This window comes from Urtica dioica, chromosome 1, assembly GCF_054948205.1.
Source record: "Urtica dioica subsp. dioica isolate 48M chromosome 1, U.dioica_male_clone48M_v1_H2, whole genome shotgun sequence".
Taxonomy (NCBI): Eukaryota; Viridiplantae; Streptophyta; class Magnoliopsida; order Rosales; family Urticaceae; genus Urtica; species Urtica dioica.
This window is the reverse complement of record NC_142756.1, coordinates 17,486,729-17,503,250: the sequence shown is the minus strand read 5'-3', so window position 1 is coordinate 17,503,250 and position 16,522 is coordinate 17,486,729. Positions and strand designations below refer to the sequence as shown.

The 16,522-nt window shown below is 35.9% G+C and overlaps 1 protein-coding gene across 1 annotated transcript; it reads right to left on the bottom strand.

Moving 5' to 3' along the window:
- Positions 1–991: 991 nt before the first annotated feature.
- LOC149407610 (uncharacterized) lies at positions 992–1,918 on the bottom strand. Its single transcript, XM_089626847.1, has one exon. The coding sequence runs from the start codon at positions 1,774–1,776 to the stop codon at positions 1,378–1,380; it is 399 nt and encodes a 132-aa protein (XP_089482973.1). The 5' UTR covers positions 1,777–1,918; the 3' UTR covers positions 992–1,377.
- Between the last annotated feature and the right edge of the window lie 14,604 nt (positions 1,919–16,522).

Sequence of the window (16,522 nt, the reverse complement as noted above, 5' to 3'; positions counted from 1 at the left end):
ATCGCAGACCAGAAACAGGAAGAAGACATGCTTGGAGTTTCTTTCAAAGCCTTTTTCATAAAGACTTTCGTACCTCTTTGTCTTTTCAAAACCCGTGATACATGAATATGAATCTTGATGGTTCATCACATTTAACTAGTATATCTACCAGTTTTGTAGAAATGAAATGCTGCGAGGCAAAACCACCACATTTCACCATACCCGGAGAACCAAAGCAATAAAAGTGCAACATTCACACACTCCTAAAACAGCAAACTCTGCTTAGTTAATCATACCAATGCAACCATTCAGTCTAACCTAGTGTCATCCATAATACTATATGTAATCTTATTACCCACAAACAAACTACTTGTACAAGTCAAAATAAGTAACGGACTACACGATGATCCAGCTGAAAATAACAAAACAAAACACATATCTGAGTACACTCACACAAACCAATATCATATACACATACTTAACATGAGGATAATGATGGCCAACAACCTAATATATAAGCAACAATGTTGCTAGCACTTGAATTGTGAAGGCATGTGCATAGTATTAGAAAGCATACCTGAATTGTCATCCAAGATCTACCTGCAAAAGGACCAAGAGCGTAACCACAAAATGTTAGACTACTCACACGTTAATCATCGCCCCAACATCCTAAATCTACTTTCAACTTCTTTATATGTTCTTTTCAAGCAACCATAAGTCTTTACAATTGAACCAGCGAGGTTGAGATTCCACCACATTTTACAAAGCAAAAATCAAGAAGAAAAAAAAATGTAGACAAATAGAGATGAAAATTGATTAGGTGAAATCAATTCTCTCCTCTTCACAATAAGTCCTGCCATATTATTAATATGGCATTCACAGAGCACTAGGAAGCTTTCAGAGAAAAGTAATAATCTTAAACAACAGTGTACAGCCACGCAACGCATTCAATTTAAAATAAACCACATTAAGTTCAATTTATAGGCAAACTGGAAAATGTCATCAACACAACTTTTCACAATAAGTGCTGCCATATCATTAATACTCCATTCACATACCACTACAACGCTTTCAATGCAAAGTAGTAATCTTAAACACAATCCTGCACAGCCACCCAACGCATTCAATTTAAACACTTGATCCGATAATTTACCACATAGATAAACCACATCACGTTTAATTTCTAGGGCAATTGACAAATTTCACAATACGTAATACCTCTGCAAGGAAAAATCATTTATGATTTTTTTTTATTATTGATTGATCTGAGTTTCTAAGAAATATTCCATATTTCACCTTTTTTAGCACCGCCAATTACAATATCGATGTAAATCTACAACAATCGAAACGAAATGGAAAAAATAAAAATAAAAACTTCACAGAATTTTGGCGGCTCAGTCAATGAGCAGCAATATCACTGCCACTTCCACTGCCAAAGACATCCATAAGCGGATCGGAAGAAGCATCGATCGAAGGATTTACCAACGGAGAGAAAAAGACGACCGACTTGGCAGCTACAAGCTTCTTCCTCTGCGGACACCTCGGTCCGTACACTCTGCCGGAGAAGCACGGGAAGTCAGCGTCAGCGACCGAGGGCACTGGTCCCGGCGTCGGCGGCGGAGACGATGGCGCCGATGACCGGATCTGAAGAGACGCCGCGATCGTCCGGTGAGATCTCGCCGTTATCATCCGCGAGTCCCGGATCTGAGCCAAGGCGCCCGGCTTTAGGTACTTCAGGAACGGCTCGCTCGGTCTCAGTGGCGACGATCTGTGACTAGGCCGAGTCCGGCGATTCATGGCGGCTAGTGGAGAGCTTAAAGGATATGGAGATTTTTCTAGAGAGAGAGATATTAGGGTTAGTGATTTCAGTGGGCTCTTATGGAGAGAGAGAGTGGCGGGAATGTGTAAATGAGGGTTTCAAAACACACACTCTCTCTACCACGCTGAGTTTTGCGCGGGATTGTCCTCAATTTCCTTTTTTATTTATTTGTCTTTGGACGGCTGTATGACACGTGGCATGGGGTCCATGTGAGATTCGGTGTGCCCGTACTTACATGCGTCTGGATTTGGATGTGATTTGGGTCGTCTTCACCGTTGGATTGCTCTTGATGTTATGTTTTTGGATGAATCGTGTGTGCGGTACTGTTTTCTCGTCTACACTTGTCCGCATAATAGCTTCCCCAAAATGGCGCTTCCATTTTTGTATGGTCCTTTCTTTTTAGCCCGCCACTATTCGGTTATCAATTTGGATTTTTCTATGTTAGATTAATATCCACTTGTCGGCATTGTCAACTAGAAAGAAACAAGCCTTCGAGAAAAAAAAAACAAAAAGAGTTGGTGTTTGGTAAACAAAAAAAAATGTTTCTAGTTTCTGTTTTTTAAAAAAAAAACTGTTTTTTTTAACTGATAGGTGTTTGGTAAACTGTTTCTAAAACAGTTGTTGCTGGTAATAAAAACTGATTTAGCGTTTGTTAAAATAAATATATTATGGTCAAAAGACTAAAATAGACATGTTTTTAAAAATTAAATAATAATTATTAATATGCTTATTAATATGCATATATATGAATTATAATTACAAACTAGAAAAATACGTACGACAAAATTTTATTTTATTTTTAATATAAAGTTTTTTATTATTGACAAAAATGTAAACTACAAATTTATCGTTTCTACTAAACTTGCTGCAATCTCATCTCTTAACTTGTCCATACTACTCGAAGAAGTCTGACAATCTTCATCTTGATCTTCAGTTGTGTCGTTTTCATCCCCCTTGCCATCGCCCTCTATCTTGTCGAATATTTCAAAATCCATCTCTTGTCTTGCATGCATTCGAATATAGTTATGCAGTGTCATAGTTGCGATAACTATTTTTACTTGATTTTTGAATGGATAACTCGGCATGACATTCAGGATTCTCCATCTTTTTTTCCACACTCCAAAGCTCCACTCGATGACGTTTCTCAGAGAAGAATGCGCGCGATTGAAGATTTCTTTGCTTGTAGTAGGTTGAGCTCGCCTCGCACGAAAATGCTCTAGATGGTATGTTTGACCTTTATACGGACCAAGATATCCAGGCAATCTAGGATAATCAGCGTCTACCAGATAATACTTTCCTGTGACAGATCAAGTGGAAGAAAATGATTTAGTTTAAACTGTATACAACAAAGCACTAGAAAAAAAATTATAGTCATACCTTCTGAAGGTTTTGGAAAGTTAATCTCAATATCACGAAGAGCGGCAGAGAATACCCTTGAATCATGCGCACTACCTTCCCAACCAGCATACGCAAAAGTGAATTTCATATTGAAATCACATCCAGCCAGTACATTTTGAGTGAGAATCTTCTTTCTACCGATAAATGGTACCTGATCTGCTTGAGGTAAAGAAGCTGGAACGTGAACACCATCTATAGCACCAATGCAATCCTTAAAAAAAATTAGTTAGTTTATACAAATTTTATAATACAATATTGATGAAAATAAATCACAAAAGTATAATCATAATACCTTAAAATGTGGCATATATCTTGAATCATTTACTATTTCTTTAGGAGTACTCTTAAATTCTGTATCAGCAGGTTTTATGATATCGACTCCCATTAGACATAATATATCCAACGTCTCTGAAAAATATCGACTTATCATCTCACCAGAATGTTGAAACATCTCTTGCACTAATCGGTTTCCTAGACCATGTCCTAGAATCAGTAGAGTCATTCCTAAAATCTCCAATGCAGTCATATATCTTGAACCTTTGAATCCCTAACTTGTTTCCAAGTTATTGCACAAACTTATGAAAACCTCTTTTTCCATTCTGAACATTCGTTGACACCGAATTCTGTTTATCCTCAACATCTCTTGAAGAAAAATATGCCCCGCTTTTTTTTAATCCATACAAGGAACTTTATGTAGGTATGTATCATAATAAATTTGCATCAAATGAGCAATTTTCCGTATAAGAACACTATGTTCGTTACGTTCCTTTTTGGCAATAATGTCAAACTCATCATCGGCAATAATGCCAAACTCATCATCTGATGTGATATCCATTTGTTCCTGAAAATGAATATTTGATACCATAAGACTAAATAACATTCGATGAAAACATTATTTATACTAAAAAAAGTAAAAGTAGCTTAATGTGTAAAAAGAAATAAGTAACCAAGGAATATAAACGAGACTAACGTTCTCGTATTGTTTGATTATTATACTAAAACAAAATAAACAACAAATGCAAAACAATGAATTTAGTTCTCATATAAGAACCCTTATTTAATACAATTGATTAAAAATTCAAACGGCAAAATATTTGGAGCTCTTCCTAGATTAGAGCCATAAACTAGATTATACTCGTAAGTGAGCCAACAACTTTGAGTATGTGGATCTTTCATCGTTGCAAACATCTCTCTCTTCTCGCGACTCTGAAATAGTCCGGTCGCAAAAAGCCACGTTGGATGTCCAACTACAATACCAGGCAGTGACAAAATAACTTCCATTACTTCAGCGATATTAGTACCAGGTAAATCTTTGCGTACTACGTATATGGTGTCGCTTCGCTCTTCTGTTGCCTTCACAAGACGTTCAATTTGAGAAGATAATTTGGCCGCTCCACTAACTTTGCTCCTTCCACCAGCTTTTTTTAACTTTGGAAAATTATTGACGTCTAGGGGATTTTTGTTGTTGTTCACATTCTTTTGCGGATTCGGCTGAGATAGTGGATCCTCCGATTCATCACTTCTTTCTTCTGAGATGTCAGCACTAGGAAATGTCTCATTACCATCGTAATGACGAGGGTTAGTTGTAGAGGAAAATGTATATACTCCAGTTGCAACTATATCCTTGAACATCGTATCAAGTTTATCTTCAAAGTCGGGAGAAATGCCTTCTTTGCAAAATTTTCCAAATTTTTTATTCTCCTACAAAAAAAAAGTGTTATCTTAGTTGTAATTTAAATTTTAAGTTTGTAAATTTATTTGTTTTACGATACAAACCTTTATTTTACTATTCCACCACTCTTCACTTGCGTCAACGGTATTGTTGTTACCATTACATCCAAGGCCAGTTTCTTTTCCGATCAATTGCTTCCAGAGTTTCCATTCACCTTTCAGTAACTCAAGCTTATTTTTCAACTGAGCTTTATCGTATACTTTTTTTGTTTTCTGGGAAATATTGTACACCATATTCTCTCATCCTATTTTGGTGAAGCTTGTTCCCGATCGATGTCCAGCTTCAATCTCCGCAATACATACGTCGCATAAGATATCAACCGCATCATTATCCCATATTGCTTTTGTTCGAAATCGTGTATCTTGATTTTCACTCATCTACAAATATATATTTAATTCGAATAAATTTTTACTACAACAAAGTCAATAATATTTAAAAAAAAATGAATTATTTGTACTATATATCATATAAAAATAGTAAATATTTAACTTCCAAATACAGTTTCATTATTTGTAATGTTTTTTAAAAAAATTATTGAAATGTCATAGATGATATAGTAAATATGTGGTACATGAAGTTATGTAGATGATATGGATTGACACTAATAGTTCGCTACACTTGGATGGAAATATATTTTAGAAGAAATTACACTGATGATATTACGAATGTTTCAAGACTTATTCTACAAAAAAAAAATTGATAAATAAATAAAAGAAATTAATCCCATATTTCAGTCTGTAATTTTTTAAACTCTAGATAATTATTTTTCTTAGGGTTTCTAATTTTATTTTATTTTACTGTTTACAATTTTAGTTTTTTAAAAAACACTATTTGTGAAAGAAAAAAAATTATAAGTCTGTATAAAGCAACTAATTTACACCATTTTAAAGAGAAAAAAAATCATCCACTTAGGATACTCTTGAAAAACAAAAGCAAAAATAAGGGTATAAATCTCTACGGCATATTTTAAAATTCACTTAAACTCAATGAACCAAATTATTAATAAATAAATATGTTGTAATAAATAAATCATTTGGGTTATTTTATCAAGAGTGAAAATTCATTGCCTTTCCTTTTTTTTTCGTGTGACTCTTTACATTTTGGGTTCAAAATAATAAGGTTCATTCAGTCACTTGAATCTTTCGTGTTTCTCTTGCCGACCACAGACTACACGGCGAAGCTTTTTAAGAGAGAGAGAGAGAGAGAGAGAGAGAGAGAGAGAGAGAGAGAGAGAGAGATTGAGAGAGTAAGAGACACAGAACGCCGGTGAAACGAAGGCGGAGGTCAGAGCTCGCGATCGAGGTAAGCTTCATCAAGTTATTCTTCAATCCGAAGTTAGGGTTTTTATTTTGGGGGTTTTGGTTCTTGAGTTGAATGTAGGGTTTTCAGCTGATGTCTAAGATTTTTTTTTTATTTCTTGAGCTGAATATAAGTCTGAGAAATATTCTTTTCGGAGGTGACGAGTTCTGCGGCTATGAAGTCATCGACGCTGTGGCGAATTCAGGCTTCGATGATTTCTGTTTTTTCTTCGATTGGTTTTGAAGATTTTCCAGAGAAGTTCGTCTGGGAGAGAGGTTGCTAGTTGCAACCTGAATTTCTTCAGGTATGTTTCTCTTTCTCTAAAAACAAACAAACAAAAGAAAATATAATTATAGACATTTTTACCCTTGTACTTTATCACCTATAACTGACGTCCCCTCGAAACTTTTTATGTTATTTTTCTCTTTGGACTTTGAATATTTGCATTTGTACTCTTTGTTTTCATAAATAAATAAAAAAAAAAAGGTGTTAAGTATGCACGTGTTTTACACGTGATGTCCAAAAAAAGCAAAGTACCTAGTTTGCTATTAGATTCAATAAATCGTGGTAAGATATTAATATATTTGAATTCATTTTTTAATCATTTATTCTTTATCATAAGAATCATATATCTGAAATAAAATAATCAAAATCCCCAAATCATCTTCACCTAGGATTTTTCGTGTTCCAAAATTTCCGTATATAATCATTCTGGAAATTCGAGATGGAATAGAGTAACAACCGTTCGTCCTCACGCCGAGAGTACGCATCTGGGAATATCGCTTTTATCAAGCATCGACAATCTCCGACCTGTGTATGTGGTGATAGCGGGGTGGAACGAACTCCATGGACCGTTGACAATCCAGAAAGACGATTCTATGGATGCCCCAAATATAAGGTATGTTTGTATGTGATAATTGTATGTCTTTTCATCCCATCAGTTGTCTGTAGTTGTATGTTCATTATCTTATGCTTTGTTTCAGACGAAGCAATTCAGTGGTTTCGGGTTTTTGGAATGGGTGGACCCACCGATGTGCCCGAGATTGGTTCATATCATTCATGGGTTATTGAATCAGATAAATTCCTTCGAAAACTAAACGCAATCTCTCGTGAATGAAGACTTTGATGTTGACGAACGATCGTAGTTGTGAACCAAGTGAAGAATTTGAAGACTTTGAAGACGAAGAACGATGCAACTAAATCATGTGAATTGAAACAACTGCTTTTATCGGAATCATTCAAAATTAAAATGTTTATGCTCGTTGTTTTATTTTTTGTTTTTGTGTTGTTGTTTAAATAATTGTTTGTGTGATTCAAATACACTTGTGGAATCTATATGGATGTGCAGTAGATGTGTATTGAAATGAAATGATGCTTTTTGATTTACTTATGTATAACATTGGGAATGAAATAAAATGAACGAAAAGGAAATCTGTTTGGCAGTGATTCGCATAATTTCAAGGCATAAGGAATTGACAAAACAAGTTGAATAAGTTTGACAGAATATTGCATTTACATAACAAGTTCTGCATTGACATAACAAGTTTTTCATTGATAGAATATTGCATTGACATAAAGAAGGATTGACACAAATTTTGTACATATAATTTAGTTACACAGATTTTTACCAAAGCAATTTCACAAGTTTGTAGGTTTGTTACACATTCAAACCGATTACCCAAAATATCAACAAAATAAGGACAATAGACAGGCTGCATGATCTACATCTTCTGTCCTTATAATACGCTATGAATCACTCTCTGAATAAAACTCTAGGATGCATTGGAGGGTCTCTTCTAGTGGTCTGAGTCTTGAACCTAGGGCTTCTTTGCAAAAGAATGGTAGAACAATTCAAAAGATGTAACAACTGTATGAGTATATGTAAGAATTCGTAATACTCACCCTTAGTATTCCCGGTTGGAATTGTTAACTTGGCTGTGACGTTTAACTAGGCTGAGTAGATGGTTATGTTGTCTGTGAAGGTCGAGGTGCATCAGTACTTTGAGTCGTTGTTTGTGCTTTAGAGTTTTGCCTTTGGTTTGATCTCTTTTGCCTCTGAAAGAAAGGTTCAAACACATTATCACATACTAGAATAAATTCTTATATATTTCCAATAACATATCATGTAGGAGAACTCTACTTCCAATTCATGTTCTCGCTGGAAACAAGTTTTAATATTATGTTCTGCTTTTCCACATTGTGAGCATTTTGTTGTAACATATTACTTTGTCATCTTCGTGGCACGCCTTGGAACCACCTCATCATGTTGGAGGCTTCGAGGCTTTTTTGGTTGTCCTGGTTTAGCTCTATCAGCTGGCATCGAGATGGAGTGCGTGAGTCTTGTTTTTGGCCATTGATCTATTGGATTAATTGGATTGATCTTGTGCATGTAGGTGTTTTTGTAGCATTATTGTTTGTACCAGTCTGATACATACTTCAATAGATCTTCATGCATGTGCCAAATGCAACTTATAGTATGAGCACATGGAAGCCTTGCAATAAAAAACTATAATAAAATATGATCAACTATCAATTATAATCGTTAATTTGGTCAACTTATAGCATGTTAATTTGATCAACTATTAGAATAAAATATGCCCAAGTACTTGAGAGATCACATTACTTACAAGAGCATGTACCTCTAGCGAGATTCACAGCGTACATGATCCCGTGCATGTTTGTTACTTGAAAGGCAGACTCTCATGCCCAGTTAGGTATATTTTCTGTGCTAAGCTCTTTGTTCGTTTCTAGTATCTTGAAAATTCGTGGACCTAACTCCGAATTCTATTTTTCACCGGCCAATTTGTGTTTTACTAAACCGTTGAAGAAGATACATCCGAATACACTCAAGCATGGAAAGAATATAATTTTTAGCTGGCGGCTTTCTTTTCATAACAGATTTCATATTTGAAGGCGATTTACTTGCCCATCGAGCCCTTGAGGGTTCACCATCACCAGACTTTGAAGGCGTTTTGTTTTGACTTCCGTGACCATTGTTTGACAGAGATGATTTCGTAGGCGTCATCAAAAGAGATTTTCCTTTCAATTTGACCTTTATCGCGGATTAGGGTTCAAATGTATCGCAACATTCACGATTTAGGGTTTCAATCTTCGATCATGGATGTCGTTTCTATTTTACTGATCTAATTTTGATTCTTTTTTATTTTTTGATTTAATTTAATAAACACTCTTCAGTTCTCTTTTTTTAATCTGATTTTTACTCTTCAGTGTTCTACAGATTCTATGACACTTAATCATTTTAAATAGTCATTAATAGGTATAACAAACATAGCTAATATATATATATATATAAATATAGAGAGAGAGAGATTAAAAAACGGTTTCCTATAGTTCTTGAAACAATTACTTAGCATAAATAACTACTACCTACTAAAAATAAGCAAATCATATTGTTGTCGGTCGTTTTTGGAAGACCGAAAATTCGAGAAGACATGTCGTTCAAATGGCTGATGGTCAGGTCGGAGGTCCTGAAGAGTGGCAAGCCTTCTGACACGAGTCGACTGGCAAGTCCTCGTGCCGAATTTCGACTCCTCAAGTCGATTCGTTCTCCTCGAATTGAGCTCGGCTCCTCAAGTTGAGTTGTTCTCCTCGAATCGAGCCCGGCTCCTCGAGTTGAGTCGTTCTCCGCGAATCGAGCCTTGTTCCTCGAGTCGAGTTATACTCCTCGAGTGGAGATAACTCATTGATTAGAGTCGTGTGTCCACGAGCCGATTGTCGGATCCTCGTGTTGACCATGATACCTCAAGTAGAGCCTTGCCGGATTTAGTGTGTGGGCACTATTAAACACATTGACTCAAGAACTAGTCTTAGAGCCAAAGAGTAAATACAAAACGCTAGGTCTAATGAGGACCTAGGTGCCAAAACAAAAGAGCAAGAAGAAGAGAGAGAGGGAGAGGGGTCGGCCAAGCTAGAGAGATAAGCTCTCAATCTCAAAAACTTGTTTTTAACATTGTGAATGAGGTGTGGTATTTATAGGAGAAGGGATTGCCTTGAAGAGGTAGTTTCCTCTTTTCTATTGAATATCAAATATTCATGAGCACAATCTTTATTTCCCATTCCTATCATAATAATACCAAGGTTGGAAATTTGTTTCCCTTTTCCTCTAGTTGGTCGTCCAACACATATGGCATGTGCCATAAATTTGTTTCCTCTTTTCCTTTTGGCAAGTATCTTTATACATTAATTCAAAAAATAATTTTCCTTTCTTTATTGATATGGAGGGCCATGAAATTTAGTAATCTAGAACATGCTTCTAGATGTTTCTTTATTTTTTTCATGACAATATAAGAAAAGCCCATGTAGAATTTTCACATAAAATTCCATAAAATGAAATTCAATCCTCAAGGCTCAAAACCCAATGTCGGCCGTGTGGATCAATTTACATTGTCATCATATGACAATGTCCAAAAATCTTATTTTCACATTTATACCATCTTATGTCTTTATGGACAAAATTACCATTTAGACAATTTTCGTAAAATTCGTCTAATTCAACACTTGAACTTGTTTTGACTTAGCTACTAGTTTAACAAATCCTACTCCAATGACTTGTGGTAGTGACCGCATGGATCCAAATGAAGAAAGCTTGAACTAGCATGCTTGGACACAAAAGTTCACAAAACTTTTTCAAGTTCTAGCTTAATGTCAACTGACTCCACTAAAGAGCTGACACTGAAAATCTCTCGGTTCAACTGAATATATTGTCTACTCCAAATTCTACTCAATTGTGATGAGTGGATCCATTGAATTTTATCTATGTTTACTCTTCATGAATATCATCAACTAGATGAGATTTATAAAATTACCATTTTAACCTTCTAGTTGTTATTTCCTCAACTCCTTTGTCATTTGTGAATAAGTTAGAAACAATGTATTGGCGAAGAGCTAACAAGTCACATTGATTCATCCAAAAGAGTCATGAGTTAATTTGGACACTGGCCAATTCATTTATTCACATTCTAAGGAACAAAGCATGATGTGATATACATTGGCATTTCAGCAATCTTGTACATGAATTCCATATTTATGAGATCTTCACAAAGTTGTTCATGACATCTTCATAACTTAGTACTTCATCAATAGGTCTTGTCGATCTATATCACATAGTGAATCTAGAACTCTGAATTTCTCAAATGAGAGTATGTAAGCTATGAAATGACATGTCTCATTTCAGGATTGAGGTAAGCATGATGCAATTCATACATAATGACTTTGAGACAGAAGATGTTAAATGGTTTGTTCTTACAATGTCTCTAGAAGTGCACTGGTCAATTAAGTATCTTTAGAAGATACCTAGGAAGAACTATAAAGTCTCAAACTCTCTATGTCTCATAACCAGACATCATAAATTCTCCTAACAATCATACTGAGATCAATAGCCATTTGATCCTTAGATTGTGAATATGTTGTTTTAAGCAAACCATGAAGAGTTTGTTCATGCAAATCTATATTTGACTCTTCATTTGTTGTTACGTTTGTTTAAGGACTAAAGACTAAGGTTTATCATAAAGCTTCAAACAAACAAGGAAGAATGAACGAAGGTTTCAACTCTTTATTAATTATTCAGCAGTTACAAACAAGAGTTATCGTGAGACTTTATTACAACAAATGCATATAAGTAACAATTACTACGCTTCTTGTGGGCACCCATGCCAACATTGTTTTTGTTAGTGATTTTGAAACTATGGGTCATGTGTGTCGGTCATGTGTATTAATTGTTATGGCAAGGTGTTGGTGGGTATTATTTAATGTTTAACTGAGATTTTTTTTTTCAATTTTGTATTCGCAGATGAGTTGCTAAACGACTTTGTCATAAACATTCATTATCGGAGTTCCATGGAGTTTTTGAACGGTGGCTGCAAATATGTCGGTAGGGCTGTAGCTCATCTGGACTGTGCGGATCTAGACAGGATGTTTGTTGTCGAACTCAACAGCATACTGAAGCAAAGTATAGGGTATACTGATCCCCCAGTCTATTTCTTGAAGTGCCCTCAGACTAGCAGGTTTGAATCAATTGATGATGATGAAACGTTGTTGGAGGTTATGGAAATGACTTTGAAAATAAAGTGAGAGGTTGATGTCTTCTGTGACCACCCCGCTGGCCAATGTTCTTAGTGTTGGTGATTATGCACCCATATAACCATGCGGAAAAAAACTAATTACGCTACTTAGCTAATTAATTAAGGTTATATAACAAGATCTAGTTTTGTTTAATTAATTTAACCGTGAGAGGATGTTTTTCAAGCAACCGATTTAAAGAGACGAGTTGTAGAAAACTTATGGGTTTCTCCTTAAGCTTTCTAGATCGAGATCTCCTTGAGCTCCTCGTCTTCTTCTTGTCTCATCTCAGCCTCCTAGCATCGTCTTCTACGATCAGACCTTCGGGATGTCTCTGAAACTCTGGGGATCTCTTCTTTATGCCTCGATGACACCTTAGTCTTCCAAAACATAATCTCCGGACGGACAAGAATAAGGTGTGGACCACACTCTGAATCTCACTACGACTCTGATTTATTACTTCAGATCATATTGTGTTTATGGGAATGGAATCACGGAATTCCACGGGAGAGGGAGAGAGAAAATCACACGGCCAACAAAGAGAGAGTTGGTCGAAATTTTAGCTATTAGCTTGAGTCATTTTTGCTTTCTCTTAGACCCCTATTTATAATGGTAGAAAATGAGATATTCTAGTATTCTATTAGATATATTTTATTCTCCTTTATTCTTTCATATTTTGTAGTTAACCATGAGCCATTGGATCTTGACTACAAATCCTACTTTTTTCTCATCCATCGGATCATAATCTAGGATATTTATTTCCTTATTTTTCTCATATATTTAAGGAATCTAGATATTTGAGAATAATGAGGACAATATCTTATTTCCTTATTTAATGGAGAGAATATCTCTACCATTATTCTTCTTCTAGATATTAGGAAATTAATTATGAGAGAGATAAATGACAATATCTTATTTCCTTACTTAATGGAGAGAGAAGATCTCAACCATTATTATTCTCTCGCTTACTTAATTAGCTATCACAAATCTAGTAACTAATTAAGGAGAGAATATTGGGTAATTAATACCCTAATGTACGCGCCCAACATTGTGCTATTGGGCCTAGGAATTTCGAAGTTTACAGTGTCCAGGAGGCCCAACTTAAATTTCAATTAATTATTTAATTGATCCAACAATAAATAATTAATTCCACAATAAATATATAATTCAGCAAATAGACAAATTTCTGAATGAATGTTGCTAAACAATTTACAACTGTGAGATTGTAATAATAATATTTATTATTACCAAAGAATTCTTATTCGTCTTTATCAGAGCTGAATCGGGGACTATGGACCTAGTAATAGAAGCTTAACAAATCCGATGAAAAAGACAAAAAAAAAGTTCTTTCTCTTTTTCCACTGATTCGTCTAATCTTGGTCAAATACTCTACCGTGTAAGTCAAGACTGAACTCTCCTTTATACTAGAATTATATTTACTCATCTTGACGAGTATCCACTGATCTAGTTAGTTCGCGATCAAGATCCTCCAGGTTCAATCCGTATCGAGAAAGGTCAATTATTCCGTTATACTTTTCTTGATACATATATACCCTAAGCATCGTTGCTTCCCCAGCGAAAGATTCCTCCGAGCGTTACTTACTTCAAAAGTGCTAGTAATATATCAGTTCTGGAATCAACCCTTAGGTGAGTGAACATTAACCTTCTTTCAGGAAGGCTGGATTCCGTATCTGGCAATCACTTTCTTCTCAGATCATATTCCGAGTTCCCAAGACATAAGTTTAATTAGCGTCTCTGTAACCTTTAACGAAATGAGTCAAAGAACTCGGCGATATGAGCTAGAACTCCATGATTACTTCAGGATTTAGATCAAGTCCCATTGTGACCATCATAAGCGACCCCGGCTAGTGCGTCGTAACGGTACTTAAACGACACATCTACAACCAAAGTTTGTCTGGGTCGTACACTCACAAAAAGTGCAGAATGCTCCCACAAAGTGATCATCATTCCATCGTGTTCTACATATATGACTTTAGATACAGCTTTCCAGGCGTGTATCAGTCATCGACCATGTTTTAGTTCACCGCCCGAACTTAGGTGCCCAACACGTGATTCAGTTTGATACGGAGGCTATGGAAGATAGTTGTTATTGATTCTGGTTTCAGAACTCAACCCACTAATTATATGATGCTAATAAAATAAACTTCTTATCTAATTCAGTAATCATTCATGTTTATTATCTTCAAGTGGGCAATATTCATAACACTTAGCTTGTCAATGTGAACAATAACAAGCTTGTTGTGATTCCATAAAGTGTTCAAGATGAGATTGGTGTGGATGATCACCCTGAGGATGTTGAAGAACAAACACCCGATTTTCCCATATTAGATGTACTTATACACCAAGAACAAGAAGAGTTCGTGGCTACTAAGGATCTAGCTAAAGATGACATGGAAGATGAAGCTGTAATTGAGGACTTGACTGAGCAGGCTGGTCATGAGGAGACACACCATAATGAAGATGAGTTTGTGGCTCCGACTACAGACAATGGAAGGTGAAGCTGTAATGGAGGACCCGACTGAGCATGCTGGTCACGAAGAGACACACCAAAATGAAGATGAGTTCGTGGCTTCGATTGCAGACAAAGTGGAAGATGAAGCTGTAATTGAGGACATGACTTAGAAGATTGGTCATGAGGAAACACATCAAGATGAAGATGAGTTTGTGGCTCCGATAGCAGACAAAGTGGAAGATGTGACTGTTGAGGGCTGGCTGAGGAGGCTCCAAAAGAAGATACACAGACCGAACCACTCGAACAAGAATCGGGTTTTGAGATTAGTGACGATGATGTCGAAGTCGAAGGTGAAGCTGTTGATTTAGGATTCTTTACCCTACTTGGTAAAGGAATAGAGTCATATAAGACAATTCTGAGGATGAGAATGTCTACGACATGGATGCAAACATTGGTGTGGAGGATGAGTCATCAGAGGTGGATGCATCTGCAGAAAGTTCTAGTCCATTTAAGAAGGCCCATCAGAAGAAGAAACTTCCTAAATTCCAGGAGTTCAAAGAAGTTAATGATAGAAGGATGCCAAGTTTAAAGATGGGTTTGCTCTTCAAAAGCACGAAGTTTTCAAAGACGCTATCAGAGTAGGTAAAGACATCTTCTTCAAGAAGAATGATGCAAATCGTGTTAGCACATAGTGCAAGGATCAAAACAGCAAGTGGACGTGTTTTGCTATTGGGAATTAATCATGTTTCACTAATACGAAAATTAGAATCCTAAAAGATTTAGATTTTATGGAAACCTAAACAATGGATCAAGTTTTTATTTTAATTAAACATTCGATGAGTTGCTATAAAAAAACTAATAAGAACTATTCTAATAGAGGCATCAAAGAAAACTCGCATGAAATCCCGCTATTTGAATTTTCACGCCGGTTGACAATCTTCAAGTCTTCAAGATCCTCGCGCCGTTCTCCGGATGAACAAGGACCAATGCATGGGCCAACTCTTTACTCACTGATTATTCCAACAAGGGGTCTTGGAATTTTGCATCGAAAATCGATCAAGCACCTTATCAATATAAGTACCTTAAGACAACACTAGCAGAAAGTTCTAGTCCATTTAAGAAGGCCCATCAGAAGAAGAAACTTCCTAAATTCCAGGAGTTCAAAGAAGTTAATGATAGAAGGATGCCAAGTTTAAAGATGGGTTTGCTCTTCAAAAGCACGAAGTTTTCAAAGACGCTATCAGAGTAGGTAAAGACATCTTCTTCAAGAAGAATGATGCAAATCGTGTTAGCACATAGTGCAAGGATCAAAACAGCAAGTGGACGTGTTTTGCTATTGGGAATTAATCATGTTTCACTAATACGAAAATTAGAATCCTAAAAGATTTAGATTTTATGGAAACCTAAACAATGGATCAAGTTTTTATTTTAATTAAACATTCGATGAGTTGCTATAAAAAAACTAATAAGAACTATTCTAATAGAGGCATCAAAGAAAACTCGCATGAAATCCCGCTATTTGAATTTTCACGCCGGTTGACAATCTTCAAGTCTTCAAGATCCTCGCGCCGTTCTCCGGATGAACAAGGACCAATGCATGGGCCAACTCTTTACTCACTGATTATTCCAACAAGGGGTCTTGGAATTTTGCATCGAAAATCGATCAAGCACCTTATCAATATAAGTACCTTAAGACAACACTAGTAGTTTGTTATTTCTATCCCGAACAATTCAGATACCCAGA

Bases quoted from the DNA above. Each gene is read 5' to 3' on its own strand.
- LOC149407610 (XM_089626847.1), bottom strand. From the start codon at position 1,776: ATGAATCGCCGGACTCGGCCTAGTCACAGATCGTCGCCACTGAGACCG.